We start from the raw sequence: 19,055 nt of genomic DNA on the forward strand, positions 1-19,055 counted from the left end.
AAAGTAAGGTTTATTAGGCAATTCCCGTGGTTTATCTTCATCTTTAAAATTCTATGACCCAGTGTTTAATATCTGTTTTGCTCACAAAAGTCTGTACTTTTCAGAGTTTTTAAAAAAATTTACCCTTAGCAGTTCTGAGGACCAGATATTTGTAAGACTGCACTTCCAATTGATATTTACTAAAAATTTAAAACCATTTATACGTGTATGAGTGTTTTGCTTACATGTATGTATGTGCATCATATGTACCTGGTGTCTCTGCAGTCAGAAGAAGTGGGTTGATCCTCTGGAACTGGGGTTACAGATGTGAGTCACCGTGTGGGTGCTGGGAACTGAATCTAGATCCTCTGCAAGAGCAATCAGTGCTCTTTACTACTGAGCCATCTCTCCAGCCTCCCTCCATAAAACAAGCTTTAAAACTAACACCTGGCAAGCAAACATTTAAATTCCCATACATAATAAAGACTTTCCTGGCTTATAAAAACACAGTATTTATTTTTATACATGGGATAAGTACACTTATTGCATAAAATTAAGAAAATAGCGTTTGAAACAAAAATACTTGACTTCAAATTTTACCACTCATCTATCTCCAACGTTGGTAGTCTTGTCTTTCAGTATTATCATTGTAGTTTTGAGTGGTGTGTATATTTTGTATTGCCATTTTTGTGCTTTACTATTTCATACCACTTTACATAACTATAGCCATTTAAAAGAGTGCAATTTTAACTATTTACAGAACACTGGAAGATGCATTCTAGCTTTCCTATTGACTATTAACTTATTGAAGCCTTACATGCTTCATTCAGACAAAAGCATCCATTACATTTCAAAACATACATTTTGGTTTAAGCATGTTCCATATAGTTAATAGCACACAAGACAACTTTTGCGCATCTGTGGATATACGGTCCATGTTGTGTCTTCAATTGCTCTTGGGTCTCTTACTGAGCCTGGACCTCATCCACTTGCTTATGCCAGCGAGCCGGCAAGCCCCAGGGTTCTTCTGTATCTGTCTCCTGAGCACAGGGATCGCAGGTGCACTGCTACCATGGAGTTGGTATTTTTTTTTCTTTTTCCCCTACTTTCTTATTGATTCTTCGCGGATTTCACATCATGCACCACAATCCCACTCATTTTCCAGTCCTTCCCCATTTGCCCTCCTCACTTGTATTTTGTCTAACACAGGTTCTGGGATCAAATTCAGGTTTTCTTGCTTGCTTGCAAGCACTTTATTGCCAATATCATCTTTCCAACCCCCAAATATTATGGCACAATGGCCTATAATCTGCATTTGTCTCTTGACCATGGAATAGAAAACAGGATCATAATATATACTATGAAGCTGCAGATCACCTTTCTATCCCATTCTGTTCCAACTGGACAGGATCAACGCAAGCACTCCATTTAACAGTCCTTCTGTTTGCAAACTCCGTATACAAACTTTGGGATTTTCAAAGTGTATTTTGGTTATTTTCTTCACAAACACAGGGCTCAGTGTGGTGGCCAGCCTGTAACTCCAGCTTCGAGAAGGAAAGTGCACGGGCTGGGGAATCGTGAGATGAAGGTCAACCTGGACTACTCAGTGAGTTCCAGGTCAGCCTGAGTGACTTAGCAAGACCATCTCAAAAAAAAAAAAAAAAAAAAAATCAAACACATAGAGCCTACCTTCCTAAACTTTACTGTTTCAGAAGCTCAAAAACTGGAAGTTAGATAAACGTGTTTTTCATTAATGTTAAGATAAATAAGGGCAAACTGACGCTCTGAAATATCCCGACCAAGAGCTGACACATACTTGGAAGTTATCAAGGGCAAGAATTCCATTCTCCGAGTTGGTTAGAAGGTGGGGGCTGCAGCTCCTCGCCGCGGGAAGCAGCCCGTCGAGGTCTGCAGATTTGACAGAAGATGGTCATCTTCGATCTCTGGGGGACTTTCCAAGCAGGATGCTGGGGCCAAAGAAGCAAAAGTGCGTGCTAGCCATGTGACCCAACTTCACTCTTAGGTTTGCACCTTCAGAACGCAGCAGCAGGAGTAACACCAATCCTCCTCAGGGCCTCTTGTGCCCCCACGTCCAGAAGGGACAAGTACGGACCTAACTGCTGGCTAGCCAACACCTGCCAGCCTTTTCGGATCCAGTCTCCTTGGGGCTAAAACGCCCCTACTTATTTTTTCTTTTCTTTTTTTTTCTCCCTCCGTCGTCTTCCCAAGCCAGCCAGGTTCGGGCTGGCCGAAGCGCAGCGTGAGCAACAGTTTGGTGCCGGAGCGAGCGGCTCGCTCGCGCGTGCCCGGAGGCCGTGCCAGCGGCTCTCACACCTCGGGACGCACGCACCCTCGGGCCGGGGGCTCCGCCGCCGCCGCGCCGCGGGAGGAGCACGGGGCGCGCGCGCCGGCGAGGCCCTCCATCCACCCCCGGCCTCGGCGCGCCAGCCCGCCTCGCCCCCCGGCCCCGCGCGTCGCCTCCCCACCGGGGCCGCCCGCCCAGCGCATGCGCGCCGCGCTGCCGGGCGTGCCGGCCACCCTCCCCCCACTCACTCGGTGAGCTTGTCACTTCCTGCCCTCGCCCCATCTCCGTCCGGGGTCAGTCAGTCGCTCCCTGTCGCAGCCGGAGACTTCTCTGCTTCCCCCCTTCCTTCCCCTCTCCACGGCGGTCGCTCGGGCTGTCCGGGGAGGGGGCGGCCGAGAGAGAAAGGGACTGACTTCCCTAAAGTTTCCCGAAGCATCTGCCACCCGGGAGGCCCCAGGTGGGGGACGCGCGCAGCTCCCCGCCCCTCTCCAAAGCCCGGGGGACCGTTGCAGGTGGAGCGGCGCTGAGGGGAGCCGGGCTCGGCTCGGCGGCGCGGCCGTTGCCCTGGAGAGGGGCGCCTCCGTCCTGCCCGCTCCGGTTCCAGCTCCTTCGGCTGCTGCGCGGGCGGTTCGTCCTGTCAACCGCCTGCGCCCGCTCGTCCGCTCGCCGCCGCTCGCCCGGCCGGCCGCCAGCCCTGCGCGCGCCGCCGCCAGCTCGCCGGCCGGAGCTCCGAGGGCCGCCGCCTTGAGCCGCCACCGCGGCCGAGGACGTGGTGAGCTGTGGCGCTTCCGCGTCCGCGTCCGCGCCGCCAGCCGGGGGCCTCTCGGGGAGCGCGCCGGGCCTCAGCCCGCTCGGCTTCGCGCGGTGCGCCCGGGCTGCGCCAGGTGGGGCCCTTCCTCCGCGTCGTGCGCCCGCCCGCTCGGCCGGCGGCCGGCGGTGCCGCGCCGCGCGCGGCCCGCTCGCCTCCCCGCTCGCCCCGGGAGTTGAGTAAGTTGGGCGCACTTGGCGGGGCGCGTCCCCGACCTCCTCCGGGGAGACCCCCCACCCCCGACGCACGTGCGTGGCGGGAGGGCGCGGGCTGGTCGTCGGCCCGCACAGGGGGCCCTCCTCCCCGTCGTGGCGCCCCTGCGCCCCGCTCTCCCCTCGCGCGCCAGCCCGCCCGGCCCGGACGGCGAGGCCGCAGCCGCCTGCGCAGCCCGCCAGGCCTTCCTTGGCCGTGCGCTGCCCGCCGTGCGCTGCCCGCCGTGCGCTGCGCTGCGCTGCGCTGCGCTGCCTTGCGCGCCGGCCGCTGCGTTTCCGGGTAGGGCGAGGAACCTTTGCGGGGAGCCGGAGGCCGGAGGCCCCGGAGGGCTCGGCGGGCTCGGCGGGCGGGCGGGCGGCGGGCGGGCGTCCGTCCGTTTCTTTGGCGAGCGGAAGGAAGGAAGGAAGGAAGGTGCGGGCCTTCGGGTGGGAGAGCAGGGAGCGCATGGTGGGATGATGGTCTGTGGAGATGGCAGCCGCAGCCTCCCCAGGAAGTTCAGGGACGCTGACGGGTTTGTGCTTCTGTCCACAGCCGAGGCTTAATGAAGAGCTTCTCACAGTGAAAAGGAAAAGCAGGTCGCACCCGTCAAAAATGCCTTTGAGGGACAAATACTGTCAGACTGACCACCACCATCACGGATGCTGCGAACCAGGTGAGTCCCGTTTCTTGGCCGTGCCGTGCCTCCGCTCTCCCCTGTCAGAGCCGCTCTGCCTCTTTCAGTGTTGTCCGTGAGGGAAGTCTTCCCGAGCTAGCAGCGCGTCTGTTTTCCACAGCGTCATTCTAAAAGCCTGGGCAGACCAGAGATCTCTCTGGCTCGATCCCCTAGAGAAAGTGCCGCAAGTGTCACCGTCAATCATTTCCACAAGATCGGTCAGCTCCTTTTCCTTTTTCAAGGCTTTCAGTTAGTGGGTTGACTCCACGCTCTGAGTGTTTAAAACGGAAGAAAAAAAAGGCCAAGATAGATAGGTGGTGGAACACTGGCATTCGTCTTCGTGAGAATTGCTTATCACTAAAATAAAACCGAAGGATAATGTTTACCGCCCTACCCCCCAATCCATCCCCAAACCCTCCAAAGTTTAGTTTGGGTCAAGAAGGTCGATTGCTCTTGTAGGGAACGTCGGGTTTTTTAAATTTAAAAGCATCTCAACTGTTTCGGTTAGAGTTTATTGTATTGCAAATTACTTAGAATACTTAAGTATACCTAAGGTATTTAAGTTGAAGTGATTCAAGTTGCATTTCTGATATTAAAACTTTTTGACTCTCATGAAAAATATTAGTGAATTCTGATTTGATAGACATTATTGTACTTGTAAGCTATTGATGGTTCTTAGAACTTTGACCTAAGAAAGGACATCATGGAAAACGTACTGTCACTACAAATAAAAGCTGTCCTACTCTAGTTCGAAGACAAGTGTTATCACTTTTTGCTTAAAAGTTACCAGGGGTGGTATTGTTTTTTTTTCCCCTACTTTGGCTTGTTTTTAATTGAAATATTTTAATTGCACTCATGTATTTAGATTTTTATCGTTTACAGTTTATTTTAAATATTTTTTTTTTGAGAAGGGGAAATGGTAGAAGTAAAGGGGAAGAAACTTTTTTTTTAAGAAAACGTTGATGTACACCACAATAACCATTTGGCTGCAGCCTCATGTCTGTTGTTTTTTGTTGGATCAGTGATAGCCTAATAAAACAGGTGCCTCTAGGATGGGACCTCGTTTTTATTCAGCTCCAGACCTATCTAACTTCAGTGCTCTTCCGCGCTGCATGTCTTATGTATCTGAGGTGTATTGCTTACATATTATGGAGTTGAATAGCGTTTACTAGTTTGTTCATTCATTTCTTTAACAAATCATTACTGAGCATCTCTCAGGTGCCAGGTGTCACCCAGGGCAATGGGATATAAATGGTGAAAAGGACAGTGATTTATCCATATAACTTTTGAGTGGGAAGAGGTAGATTGAAACAAATAAATAAGTAATGTTTGAACATGATTTATGGTACACGTTGCTAGTAAGTATTTAAAACACTTTATTTATGCCTTTAAAAATGCTTTCTGGAATATAATTTTCTAGTGTGGATTGAATTTTTCCCCATTAACAAATCAGTATATCATTAATTAAAAAAGTAAAAGTTACTGCTTATTAATATTTGCTTCCTATAGGTAGAACTAAATACTTTGGAATGTTTATTTCAATGGAAAGCTAGGTATTTGCTGACTTTTAGGTTAGTTCATTGTCATTGTTATTTCAGGGAAGATGTGTGCTGAGTGAGGACATTTCCAGGTCTGAAAGAAGTATGGTGTGATAGTGATTAAGATGTCCTCAGATGATGGGATGGGGATGTGATGCTGGAGAGATTCTTTAATGGCTTTCCTGAGTGGTCTGTCTTCATTTTGATTACAAACAGAGGGGGAGACCTCAGATGAGAGCGTTCCTGAAGAGAACATTATGTTTTGATGGAATGAGTGAGTTTACAGTGAGAGGTGGCATTACAGGTTTGTCAGTATATGTACATTCTTGTTTTTACAAAGTTTTTTAGATAGAAGTTTTCAGAAGTTAAAAGTACAATGGCATAAGGAATTTGATGTAACCATCTTGTAGTTAATCATTCATCAGTGGTAAGCAATTCCTAGATATCAGAAGTAGAAAGATCTTTAAGGAACTTGTTTTAAGACAGGTGAGAACTACACAAATAGATATGTGCTTTTGGAAGAGTGTAAAGTAAAATGTTCTGAGGGCTTGGGTGCTTTTGTTGGGGGAGATAATTTTTTTTTAAATGTTTGTAACCTGGATCAGTCTGATCTTGGAACAGATGACAGGATACGTAAGACGATTTTAGAAAATTACATATATATATATATATATGCATATATATATATATAGATGCACATACACATACATATATTTGCAAATAAATTTCAAATGAAAAAGTATATTTTAACAGTGGGAGCTACACAGATATGTCTACTAAGTAAATGCATCCATGCAGAGCCAAGACATCAGGCTTATTTAGAATATTGTCTCAGGGTGTGTCTGTGCTTTAGTGGAGGTGTTCTGAGGGTGGTTGGTAAGAACTTTGCTCGCTCTTTAGTTGGAAGTGGTATATGACAGAAAGTTTTCTGGAGTGTGAGGAACTCTGACAAAGTGTTTTTCTCCAGAGCTCTCTTACCATTTTGCGTTTTTTTTTTTCCTTTCTTATTTCTATTCTCTAATTCTCTGCTTCTTGCCCCTTATAAAGCCAGACCTTGGTTCTCTATAGTTGGTAGATTTCCACTCTCTTTGTAGCTAATTATGCTTTATAGTTATCACTTGCTATCATACACAAGTACTGGAAAGAGATCCCTTTAACTCAGCACTGGCAGACTGCTAATGGACCTCTGCTGATTCTCTGAAAGGTTGATTTGACTTACATTTGTGAAAACACTGGCTTTGGTGCAAGGAAAGCAGTTGTTTGCACATGACATTGCTGATGCTGCTGGATGTTAACTGAGCACTTGCTGTATCCCAGGCTGTCTTTTGATTAGTTTTCATCATATCTTAATAATTGCAAAGTTCCTTTTTTGGTAATTTTGTTAGCTCCATGTTAGAGAAGAGGAAAAGAGATCTGAGCATTTAATTGTCTTAGTTATTCCTCAGGAAACAGCCACACAATTGACACGCAGGGAGTGTGCATCTGGATTCTTAAATTCTTTATTATTGCAGTTATCGTCAGTGTTCTCAAACTGAGTTAGTTGTCTGTGTGTATTCTTTTTATGTACCTAAAGTGTTAAGATTTTATGTGATGATATTGTCCTGAGATGAGGTTCTTCTTATTTGAGTATTTGAAGTATGAAGGAGAGTCTGAGGCTCCAGCTGTATGCACAGCTCTGTAGCTTCAGCTACTCTGTATCAAAAATGGAATTGCTCTCCAGGTCTAAGATGCAAAGCAGTAGTAGCACATGGGATGGAAGGGAACTTGCTGCCTGGACCCCATACTGAGAGAATGGTCCCTGGGTTAGAGTGGCATTAGCTGGGTAGGACCTTAACGTTCTTGGAAAAATTCAAATGGCCACTTTTTCTTCACTACAACCTTTCTGTCTATTTGACAACTGATAGAATCATAGTTGTCCTTTTCAGCTACCTTATGTCACATGATGTGATTTTTCCGCTTATCTGAGAATTTTGCAAAGGGGAGGGGGCAATAATGACTACTAGATATGAAAGTGAAATTTTTATTTTTAAAATGGAGAAGTTATTTTAACTTTCCTTGTCAAATACCTAACTTGTGTGCTCTGAAGTCCTAGACATGTGAGGCGTGTGAACAGCATCCTGGACAACCCACCCTGACAGAGCCTTTGCTAAATTCTGTTGGTACCCTTCCAAAACCAGAATAGCTTCCTCTTATCTATACACTTACCCATATCAACTAAGTTCATGTGTCTCTGTGTCTGCATGAATGGGCATTAATGTAAACAGGTCAGAGTCTATACCCTGTTTCTATTATTTAACCATACTGACATCCTTCATTGACAGTACAGTGGAGCTGGCTGGTGCTTTTCAGCTGTTATGTGATTATTTCATAGATTTTAGTTTGGTTCCCATAAGGAGACTTTGAAATTGGAAGTTGCTCTCCGTTGAATACAGTGCTATAGAGTACTTCAATGATTTTTAAGGCTCTTAGAAGAGTTTACTGGGTATGGCTAAGCCACTATAGCCTTAAGGGTTTTTATTAAATGTAGCTCTTGTTTTAGAAGAATAAAAAGGAAAATAGTATATACTGAATGATGCCAAAGCAGTTTGCTGTTAGACCTAATAACTAACCTTGATTGAGTCTTTAATATTGAGAATGATTGAGGGTTTCCCTCCATTGCTTCATTTGTCTTATGAAGATGATGGTGAATTATACATATATGATGATTATATGGAGTTATTCTCATTATTAAATTGTGGCAGACTATTGTTTGATTGAATAGTAAGTGATTTAAGTAACCCTTTTTTTGTGGGTTGGGGTGTGTGTTTGTTTCCCATGTAGTTTATGCCCTGGAGCCTGGAGATCCTCCTCTGTTACAGCAACCACTACAGACATCCAAATCTGGTATTCAGCAAATAATTGAGTGCTTTCGATCAGGTATGAACATTTTAGTTATATTTTTCAGACATCACACCACAGTAATTAAAAACTGTCTAGAAGGCCTGTATATTGGTTTTCTTTATAGTATACTTCAATTTGTCATATTTTTAAGACAAATGAATAAATATAGTCTGGAAATTCTTTTTCAGTACTGCCTACTAAATATTAATAAAAAATTTTTACTGTAGTTTAGAGGAATCTGGTATAGTTTAAGTTAAAATGCTTTTACTTCTTAAGGCAGTCAATTATTCTGTTTCTTTATAAACTTGGGTGTAAATTATATTAAAATATATGAGATATCATTCTAGATTAATTTATCATTTCTGTTTTGGGGGCTCACCTCCTGCCAGACTCTGAAGTTTCAATATCTTCAATAGAGCACAGGATAGAAAAAAAGACATGTTCTAGTGCTGGCATCTTCAGAGACATTTATTAAGCGTTTTTGTTTTTGTTTTTTTAATTTTATTTTACATGTATGAATGTTTTGACTGCCTGTATGTCTGTGTACTACATGCATGCCTGGTGACCACAGAAGCCAAAGGAGGGTATTGGATTCCTTGGAGTGTAGAGTTATAAACAGTTGTGAGCTGCTATGTGGGTGCGTGAGAATTGAAACCTGGGTTCTCTGGAAGAGCAGCCCAAGAGCTCTTTGCCTCTGAGCCACCTGTCCAAACCCAAGCTTCTGTTTCTGGTAGATTATTATAGGCATTGGCTATGTTATACTTGTGCAGTTATAGTTCAGTGCTTTAAAAATAGGTGCTACTCGTTACATTAAGCAATTGAGAAGTGAGAGAGGAGACGAGAGACTGGGATGGGCATTTGAAACCTCAAAGCCTACCCCCATTGACAATTTTTTTTCAACAAGGCTGGATTTTTTCCAACAAGATTACACCTCCTAATCCTTCTAATCCTTTCAGATAGTACCATTCCATGGTGACTAAGTATCCAAATATATGAGCCTATAGGGGCTGTTCTCATTCAAATCACTACAGGAGTAAAATATTTGAAGATGAAGTAGTGTTTTCTTTGATTCTCTGTGTTTGCTAGTTCTTTACTATGTAAGCTAAAGGATGGTGTCATTCCATAGCTGTTTGTTTATCTTTTGAAATGTGTTTGTTTTAGTTAGGGATTTTATTGCTATGATAAAACACTGTAACCAAAAGCAACTTGGTTAGGAAAGTGTTTATTTCATCTTCTACTTTCACATTGAAAGAAGTCAGGATGGGAGCCTGGGGACAGAAGAGGACATGGAGGATGCTGCTTACTGACTTTCTCCTCATGGCTTACTCAGCTTGCTTTCTTATAGCACTCAGGACCACCTGCCCAAGGATGGTACCCCCCCACAGTGGGCTGGGCCCTCTCACATCCGTCATCAATCAGGGAAATGCCCCACAGACAAGCCTATAGACCAATCTAGTGAGGGCATTTTTTTTTTTTTCAGTTGAGGTTCTCTTTTCCCAAATGACTCTAAATTGATAAAAAGTTGATATAAAACTATCAAGAAGTGTTTCTTTAAAAATAAAATTTCCCCTTCACATTAGCCTTGGGTTATTTTTTAATATAGAAAAATTCTGAAAATTCTGTAATTTAACTTAGAGGTGATACAGAAATATGCAGAGTTGTGCAGAGAAATTAATTTTGGATTAAAAGAATTAATTCACTGTTGTGTCACATAAAAGAGAAATTTTAATTTCCTCAAGACAATAATGTCTTGCATGTATAGCCAATCTGAAGTCTCCTGAAGTAGCTCTCTGTAGAACAAAGGTGTTTTGGCCTAAGGTAAAACGTAGGAGAATGGAGCATGTGACTTAGGTTTAATGTTCATTCTAATCTGAGACTCAGTTCCTTCCTGACCAGTCTTCTATAAGCACAACCTCAGTGACTCTTCTCTTCACAGCCTCTTCCCACCGTATCTAGGTCACACACTTTGCACTGAAAATACTACCCTGGTAGTGCTGTGTATCTGATAGGTACTTGACAGTGCAACTGTGAAGTCCAAGGGCTGCTTAGTAAGTGACAGAGGCTAAGTCAGGTTGGATAGCAGTGTTGTAGGATCTGCTTTCTGCAAATTCAGATATTTGTCTTCAAGTACTATGCCATCCTTGAGTTTTCTTTCTTTCTTCCTCCTACACTGGGCTGTCTGTGAGCTGATACTAATTCCTGCCCAAGCGGGAAACTCATGAAGGCCTCTGTGGCTGGAGAAGAAGTTGACTCATTTTCACCAGCTCATGTGTGCTTCTTTGGCCACTGGGCAGTTTTAACCCATTCTTGTTGTCTTAGGTTTCAGTGTTTGTGTTTGCTTTGCCCTATTTTCTTGGCTTTAAATTAAAATTTTTTTCTGACCTCTGTTACCATATTTATTTGTAAACAATTAAATTTTAGGCGTGGTGAAAAATGATATTGTGGATAAAACAGTTTATAGGGGAGAAATAAGCTTTCCCCAACCCCTTTGCACAAGTACTACTGCTGCACAGTTGTGTCCTCTTCCTTTTATCCATGCATAAACATATTCTTGGTTTCCCCCCAGGAGAAATGGTAGCAGACATACAGTCTTGTGTAGCTTTGCTTTGTGGATAGATTGGTTGTTGAAATTACTGTAGAGTTAGATGTGGCTAAAGATTTTCTTTCTTTCTTTTTTTTTTTTTTGAGAACTCAAATAGTTTAAAATATTTCTCATTTTACATACCAACCCCAGTGCCCCTCCCCTCCTCCTCTACCCACCCTCCCACCCCACTTCCCACCCCCAGATCACTCCTCATAGGAGGTAAGACCTTCCTTGGGGAGTCACCAAAGACTGGCATACTAAGTTGAGGCAGGAGCAAGCCCCTCCCCATTGGATCAAGGCTGAGCAAGGTATCCCACCATAGGGAGTGGGCTCCAAAAAGCCAGTTCATGCACTTGGGTTAGGTCCTGGCGCCACTGCCAGGGAACCCCCAACAGATCAAGCCAAATAACTGTCATCTACATTCCAGAGGGTCTAGTTCAGTTTCATGCAGGTTCCCCAGCTGTCAGTCCATAGTCCATGAGCTCCCACTAGCTTGGGTCAGCTGTCTCTGTGATTTTACCCATCATGGTTCAAGTATATTGTTAAAGTATATCATTTTCATGCTCTTGACATTGCTTGCTTTTCATCATTGATGGTCGGTGTCTATTGGAGAGTGTCTTTCTTGCTAATTCTGAATGATAATGTCGATGAGCATAGAATTCACAGTTAATTCTTTTTTTAGCAATTAAAGTATATTCTACTATTTGAACACCATGTGCTCAGATAATAAATTTGCAGTCATAAAGAGTTTGAGGATCCACTAATAGAATTTACCCAACATGAACATCAGAGAAATACAGACAGAATAAACATGGTTTTGGGAACCTGTGAGACAGTACTAAAAGATTAAATGTTTATATCATGGGTGTCTATAAGAAGGAAAATGGGCTAAACCAATATTTAAATAGTTACTGGAAATTTCCAGAATTGGTGAAAGATATAAAATCTAAAATCTAAGAAGATGAATAAAGTCCAAGTAGAGTAATCCAAAATAAATACTCAGTAAAAGAAATAGAAATTAAACTAAAAAAACTATAGGTGGAGAAAGAGATTAGAAAACAGCAGAGAAAGTAGTCTGTTTCCTAGAGTAAACATAATCCTTTTGGCTATAGATTTTCTACTCTGAACCATTATGTATGACTTGAGACCTGCTGTTGTTCTAAATCCCAGCTTCTGGTACTACCTCCACCATGGAGTCTTTTCATGCCTGAGTAAATACTTGTAGGATCACACCTGTGATGCGATGTCCTCAGGCTTCCATCCTTTTCTTGACACATTTGGTTGTTCTTCCTCTCTCCCTTCCTTCAAAACACAATTGTGAAGAAAAAACACACAATAACTTTAGATATTTACTTTAGGCATTTACTATATTGATTTAGTTGAGATTAATATTCTTTGTTAGTCTCTTAGTCATCTTACAGAAGCAAAGATGGTATAGAATGCCCCAAAGTTAGAAACAGGAAAAGGAGGGAAGGAGTCTGGCATTCAAAACTAGTTTTTAATATGAAATTGACATGTTAAAATATAAATATATTAAATCATAAAATAGTATGTAAAATTATAGAGAAAAGGTTCTGTATATAAAGAACATACTATAATACTATATGCAAGGAACTTCATCCCCTCATCCCCAGGAAAGAATAAGTTGTTAATTTGTGGTATGCTGGTAAAAATAAGTATTTTGTGTAGTGGTTCTTGTTGTGGTTGTCTTCCTAGATTGAAGTAATTTAATTGAAGTTCGTGTAAGCCATGACTTAATTATGATGTTGTATTTTAAATTCTAGATAAGCTTCGTGTGCTAGTTAAGGTCTTTGAGAGGTATATAACAGATAGTATTCTTTGATGGGATGGGAATCTTTAATTACTCTGTGTGTGTGTGTGTGTGTGTGTGTGTGTACGTACTCTTGTGTGTACCTGCACACATGAATGTTGGGTTTGAGGAGGCCAGAAGAGGACATCAGATCCCCTGGAGCTGGAGTTTTAGGCAGTTGTAGCCGTCTGACATGGATTCTGGGAACTGAAAGCAGTCATTTGGAAGAGCAGCAAGTGCACTCTGCCCTGAAACTGTCTCTTTTCAGCCTCTGATGGAATTTTTCTGATTGTTAGCAGTTATAGGAAGTTTAAATGGGACTGAATATCTTTTGGATTTATTGTTTTTAGCATTCATCTTCCAAGCATGGCTTTTAGGATCATGTTCCTGAGAAAGCAGGTAGTTGTACTAGTCTGGTTCTCAGTGTCACAGAACCACATTCTTCACTTATGTATTTCCAGAGAGTTGAATACTATTGTATGGGGTATTTAGTAGATGCTCCATTAAGTGTTTGTTAGGGTAAAGTGAAAGATTCATCAAGTAATTTTACCCTACTTATAAATTTATGTTATAGTGTATGTGCCAGCATTCCATTATCAGAACTCTTATCCTTTGATGGAGATCATGGTTGATGATCTGTTAATCAGTTAGCAGGGACTTCTAAGGCAATTCTTTCAAAAAGGAATAGTTTAGAGAAAATCAGCATGGCTCTGTTTCTCAGGATTCCGAGTGTAGACAGACTATGTTGCTATCTAGATGGCCACCTGTGTCTCAGGAGAGGAGGAGTTTTAGTATGACAGAGGCTGTGTCTGTTGTGAAAAAGCTATCAGAAAAATGGTAGCTGATTTTGAACAAATCCATTCTTTTCTGATGGGAAAAATATGACATCTTAAATGGTGGCTGAAATTAGAGGAACAGTAACTGGTGTGTGTGTGTGTGTGTGTGTGTGTGTGTGTGTGTGAGCGCGTGTGTGTGTGCGCGCGCGTAACTGATAGATTAGAGGAGACACATTTTTGATGCCTATTGGGAATAAGAAATATGCTCACTATTGAATATAACTATAACTAAGATTAAGTAAGAAATTGATGTCTTTTTTTTTCTATGATGGAGCAATCCCGGTAAACAAAGTGGTTACCCAATTTAAGGATACAGTCATTTACTTTTATACTTCACATTTTTTATTAATTATAATCATGTTTATATAAGGTTGGCAATGCTTTAAATATGCTGCTATTTGCTTATTTAAATTTAAAGTTGAATTAAAAATCTTAATTTTTTAATTATTTTTAATTATGCTTGTATGTGTGTGGAGATATATATGTGCGTGTAGGTACCTGCATGGGCCAGAGGTGTTTGATCCTTCTGGAACTGGAGTTGAAGGCAGTTGTGAGCTGGCAGATGAGGTTGCTGAGACCCAAGCTTGGGTTGTCTGTAAGAGCACAGCATTCTTTTAGCCAGTAAGCCAGCTTTCTAACCCCATTTAGTTGCATTTTTTAGTTAAATAGATCACTTTGTCTTTCTTCAATTACTTTTTCCTTCAGTGTTTGACTATTTTTAAAAGATTTATTTATTTTTATTTTATGTGTGCAAGTGTTTTGTTTGCATGCATGTTTGTATACCATGTGCATGCCTGGTACCCATAAAAGCCAAAGAGGTTGTTGGATCCCCTGGAACTGGATTTATGGATGGTGTGAGTCTCTACATGGGTGGTGGGAACCGAACCCAGGTCTTCTGCAAGTGCACTAGGAAGTTTTAACTGCAGAGCCACCTCCCGAGCCCCAGCTCAAGCTGGCCTTGCTCATGATCCTCTTGCCCCCGCCTCCTCAGTATATCCTGCTGCTACTGTATTTGCCACAGTAGTCTCTGGTGACTATTTCTAAAGACAAGACTCAATCTCTATTTTGGGTATAGTAGATCTTTTAATTTAGAATCAGTTTGTAAAATTTTCATTTTTTTTCTTCCCACTATTCCTATATTCAGCTATATTTTGTGAAACTAAATTGAATCTGTTTAGATGCTTAATCCAAGTGTTTCTTTTTTTATAATTCATATTTTTTTAAAATTTCATTTCCCATTCCAACCTCAGTTCTCCCTCCCACCTCTCCTCCCATCCTCCCCTTACCTCACCTCGTCTCCCCATCCACTCCTCCTCACAGGTAGGGGCTGCCATGAGGAGTCAACAAAGCCTGGCACATTAAGTTGGGGCAGGACCAAGCCTTTCTCCCATGCATTAAGGCTGAGCATGGCGTCCCACCATAGGGAATGGGCTCCAGCAAACTAGCTCTACCTCATATAGTTTGTTACCTCAGTCTACCTCATATAGTTTGTTAATCACTTTGGGGCTAAGTATGAACCAAATATAGTGTCTATCATGAAGTTCTTTTATAATGTCAAGTGACTAGTTTTGGTTTGTTTTGCTCTATGATGCAAGGTGGATAAACCCAAAATGCAAATATTATATAGCTCTTTAAGATAACTAGATAGGGTCAGATTTGTTATCTCTAAACACTTAGTAATGTTCTAATAACCAGTTAAAGAATATTTTGCAATAGACCTTTGAGGGATGACTTATTTTTAAAATGATGATAAAATATACTCTTAAAAGTTAAATGTAAATAAAAATAGATTGCTAAAGATTGGGTTAGAAACAAAGATTAGGTTAGAAACAGTGAACTTTTATAGCCCTTACAATTTTTTTCTATTTTCTTTTTATTTATTCTTGTGTCATATAATACATCTTGACTGTAGCCTGCCCTTCCTCCCTCCTTCCAGTGCCCCCCCACCTCCCCTCCTCCAGATCCACTGCTCCTCTGTTTCCCTTCAGAAAAGAGCAGGCCTCCCAGTGATAGCAACTAAACAATGCAGTAAGACTAGGCTCAGAAACCTCACATCAAGATAGGATGAGGCAACCAGGAGGAGGAAAAGGATCCCAGGTGAAAGAGTCAGAGACACCATTCCCATAAACACCCAAAGCTAAACAATCACAGCATGTGTACAGAGGGCCTATGAAAGACCCAGGCAGACTCCCGTGACTGTGGCTGCAGTCTCTGAGAGCCCCTAGGAGCCCTGCTTAGTTGATTCTGTAGGCTGTGCTCTCCCAGTGCCCTCCAACCCTTTGGTTTCTACAATCCTTCCTCCTCCTCTTCCGAGGTGTTCTCCCAGCTCTGCCTAATGTTTAGGTGTAATAGACCCTACAATTTTAATCTCACTGTGTTAAGATAGTTTATATTCATCAGTAGTACCAGAGCAACATAGACAGTCAAATATGTTTTAGATGACAGGACATTAAGTACTTAAGTGTTCCTACAGGTATTATTCAGATACCTTGTCAATGAAAGTAACAAAATTAAGGTATTTATATTAATTAGTAAGTTACTATAGCAGAGACCTATAGGAAGTGACAACAAAATGTCTTATTTGTGCTTCAGCCCTTGTGGATGCTGTAAAGACTTGATGATTTTTGTCAATTATTATATGTCTTTTGATCTTCCACCATAGTGCTTAGATTCCCTAGATTAGTAGCATTACTCTGTTGTTAGAACTGAACACCTTGTGGTTATAAATATGCTAGGTTTGTTTTTGGCTGCTTTGAGGATTTGTAATCAATGGATAAGACAGATAATGTACTATAGTAATTATTTTGAAAAGTAATTGGAGTTAGGGTAAGAGTTTTCATGGATAAAGGCTTGAGATATATAAATTGATAGTGCTATCAAGAAGCCTGAAAAAATTCAAAATTCTCTCGGTAGGGACATTGGGCCAGAGCCTGAAGAAATATAAACTGAATTTTAAGAGGATGACTATAAATAATCCTATGGTACGAGTTTGGACCTTTAATGAATTGGCAAATGTGTTCAAAACCAAAACCCCTTATTTGTCACTTCCAGGTTTAGAAAAGAGCTGGCAGAACCAGCAGAAGGAGTGATGGGAAACAATTTCTCACCCTGTTGTAGACCTGCCTCCCCACTTAGAGTCTCTAGGGTCAAGCATGTCTTTATTCTCAACTCACCAATGCTTGTACCAGATGTCAAAAGCACTGCCCTGCTATGTCCAGTGATTCGATTGGCTACTAAAGTGGAAAAAGGATGCCATTTTTGGCTGTCTAAATTGCCAAATCATATAGTATTTGCTAAGAACTTATTTTATCACTTAGTTAATAAATATTCTGTGGTAGAAATTGCCATTGTCTATATTTTGATTTCAGAGTAACTGTTTTCAGATTATCAACAGTTAATGCCTTTTTTAAAAGTGCAGGTCAGAGTTAACTTTTATATATTTCTTTTCCCTCCAGGAACCAAACAACTTAAACATATTTTATTAAAAGATGTGGACACTATTTTTGAATGTAAATTATGCCGTAGTCTCTTCAGAGGATTACCAAATTTAATTACCCATAAGAAATTTTACTGCCCACCAAGTCTCCAAATGGACGACAGTAAGTTTTATTCATATATTCAGTTATACATTTTAGAATTAAGTAGCTAAGTACTTTTTACTGCTTCTATGATTTTTGTATTTAAGTGGTATTAATATCTAGTCATAGATAATTCAGTGATGGAAAATAAGATGAAACACTTGACATTGTTATATTTAGTTTCTTGGATAGTACTTTATATCAGTGTTTTCCACATGGATTTTCCTACTCTAGGAGTTTAAATCTGTGAGTATATTTATTTGTATTGAAATATTGAGTATTGTTTCTTAATGTTTATGCAATTCAAATAGTTTAGTTAGAATTTGAAAGTTACAATATAAATGCTGTCTTTAAGGGAGCAATTTCATGGTATATTTCTTGTAATTTAACAACTTGTTGCTAAGTATGATTGATCACTTAAATGAGAATGTATCCAATGAATGGCAAAGAATGAATATATACTTGATAATTTGGGAATAGCAGAGAGCATTAAAAATACTTATTCATTTTTTAATGTTTTCTGCATCTTAATTTGAAGATCAGATTTGATCTTGGTGGAAATGATTTAGGTGTCAAATAATCAGTGTTAGAGTGTATCTAGACTAACAAGATCAGTACTTGATGAAGGCAAGTAACATGCTAATAGTCTTTGTGGAACCAAATGTTTGAACTAAATGGACTTTTCCTGTATGGATAAATAAGTAATATGTATACATTATTATTTTCCTGCTTTAAAGAATTAATGTAAATTCTTTAAAACATATTAACACTATGTAACTTCATGATTTCTTGTTCAGGATTTCAACTTTGTGAACTTAAAAAATGAGATACTTATTTTATTAGCCTGATACCATAGATACATTGTGGATCTTTGCATTTTTCAGCTTACCCCCCCTTTTTTTTAAGTTAAGGAGATATAATGCAAAACCGCAATAGCAAACTGTTTCTTTTATTATTATCAAACTATGTTAAGTATATTATGGGATATAGATAAAATAAATATTTCATATTTGTCTAGAAATTTTTACATGAACAATATGGCTATATTTTATGGAAACTCACTTATAAGATAATTCTTCATGGTGTTTTATCCATCCTGGGTTCCTGGGTTATGGGAACTTTGGGTTGGTTTTACCAGTCTAAAATTTTGAGACTAAAAACAATAATATTTTTAATGTTTATTTTTGTCTTGTTTTCTCAAGACAGGGTTACACTGTGTAGCCCTGGTTGTTTTGGAACTTGCTTTGTAGACCAGGCTGGCCTCAAACTTAAGAGATCTACCTGCTTCTGCCTCCCAAGTGCTGTAATTAAAGTGTGGGCCACCACTGCCTGGCCATTTTTATAGAGGAGTCAGTTTAAAATCTATCATTTTGATTAAAGTAGTATTTTATTTCTTGGTGTTCTTCATTATATTTAGGTTGTAGAGTTAATTTACGTAGTGCAAATGATAAATGGATTTGCCACATTATTATGCATTCTTCTTGGCAGTTCTAGATACACTTTCATGAAAGTATTACCACACTGCTTACTATTTACAAAACAAAGAAAGGCTGAGAAGATGGCTTTTGTCACACAAGCTTGAGGATCAGAGTCTGTTTCTCCAGAACCCACATACATACAGGGTGGGCATGGTGGCCTGCCTGTGACTCCAGCCTCAGGAAGTGGAAACAGGGAAATCCCTAAAGCTAGCAGACTAGCAAGACACATTAGGGAATTGTAGGTTTGATTAAGAGAGGCTGCCTCAGTGAATAAGGTGAGTGATGGAAGCTGATTCCCAACATCAGCTTGGGGTCTCCATATGCATACATATACACATATCTATACACACACAAGGACCCATATATGTAAACATACTCATGCCCACGCACACCC

At 41.0% G+C, this 19,055-nt stretch overlaps 1 protein-coding gene across 7 annotated transcripts in view; it reads left to right on the top strand.

Annotated features, from left to right (window-relative positions):
* Positions 1-2,556: 2,556 nt before the first annotated feature.
* The window catches only part of Znf800 (zinc finger protein 800), a 44,057-nt gene continuing 27,558 nt past the window's right edge, over positions 2,557-19,055 (top strand). For 2 of the 7 annotated variants that reach the window (XM_035450844.1, XM_027391323.2), the window contains exons 1-4: positions 2,557-2,741; positions 3,837-3,957; positions 8,316-8,411; positions 17,061-17,204. In XM_035450844.1, the coding sequence (XP_035306735.1) occupies positions 3,897-3,957; positions 8,316-8,411; positions 17,061-17,204 (301 nt within the window). In that variant the 5' untranslated portion in view covers positions 2,557-2,741; positions 3,837-3,896. Of the gene's footprint in view, positions 2,742-2,983; positions 3,057-3,160; positions 3,272-3,694; positions 3,717-3,836; positions 3,958-8,315; positions 8,412-17,060; positions 17,205-19,055 lie in introns of those variants that run through there. The other 5 variants (XM_035450846.1, XM_035450845.1, XM_035450847.1 and 2 more) reach the window with 5 other exon arrangements.

This window comes from Cricetulus griseus, assembly GCF_003668045.3.
Source record: "Cricetulus griseus strain 17A/GY chromosome 1 unlocalized genomic scaffold, alternate assembly CriGri-PICRH-1.0 chr1_0, whole genome shotgun sequence".
Taxonomy (NCBI): domain Eukaryota; kingdom Metazoa; phylum Chordata; class Mammalia; order Rodentia; family Cricetidae; genus Cricetulus; species Cricetulus griseus.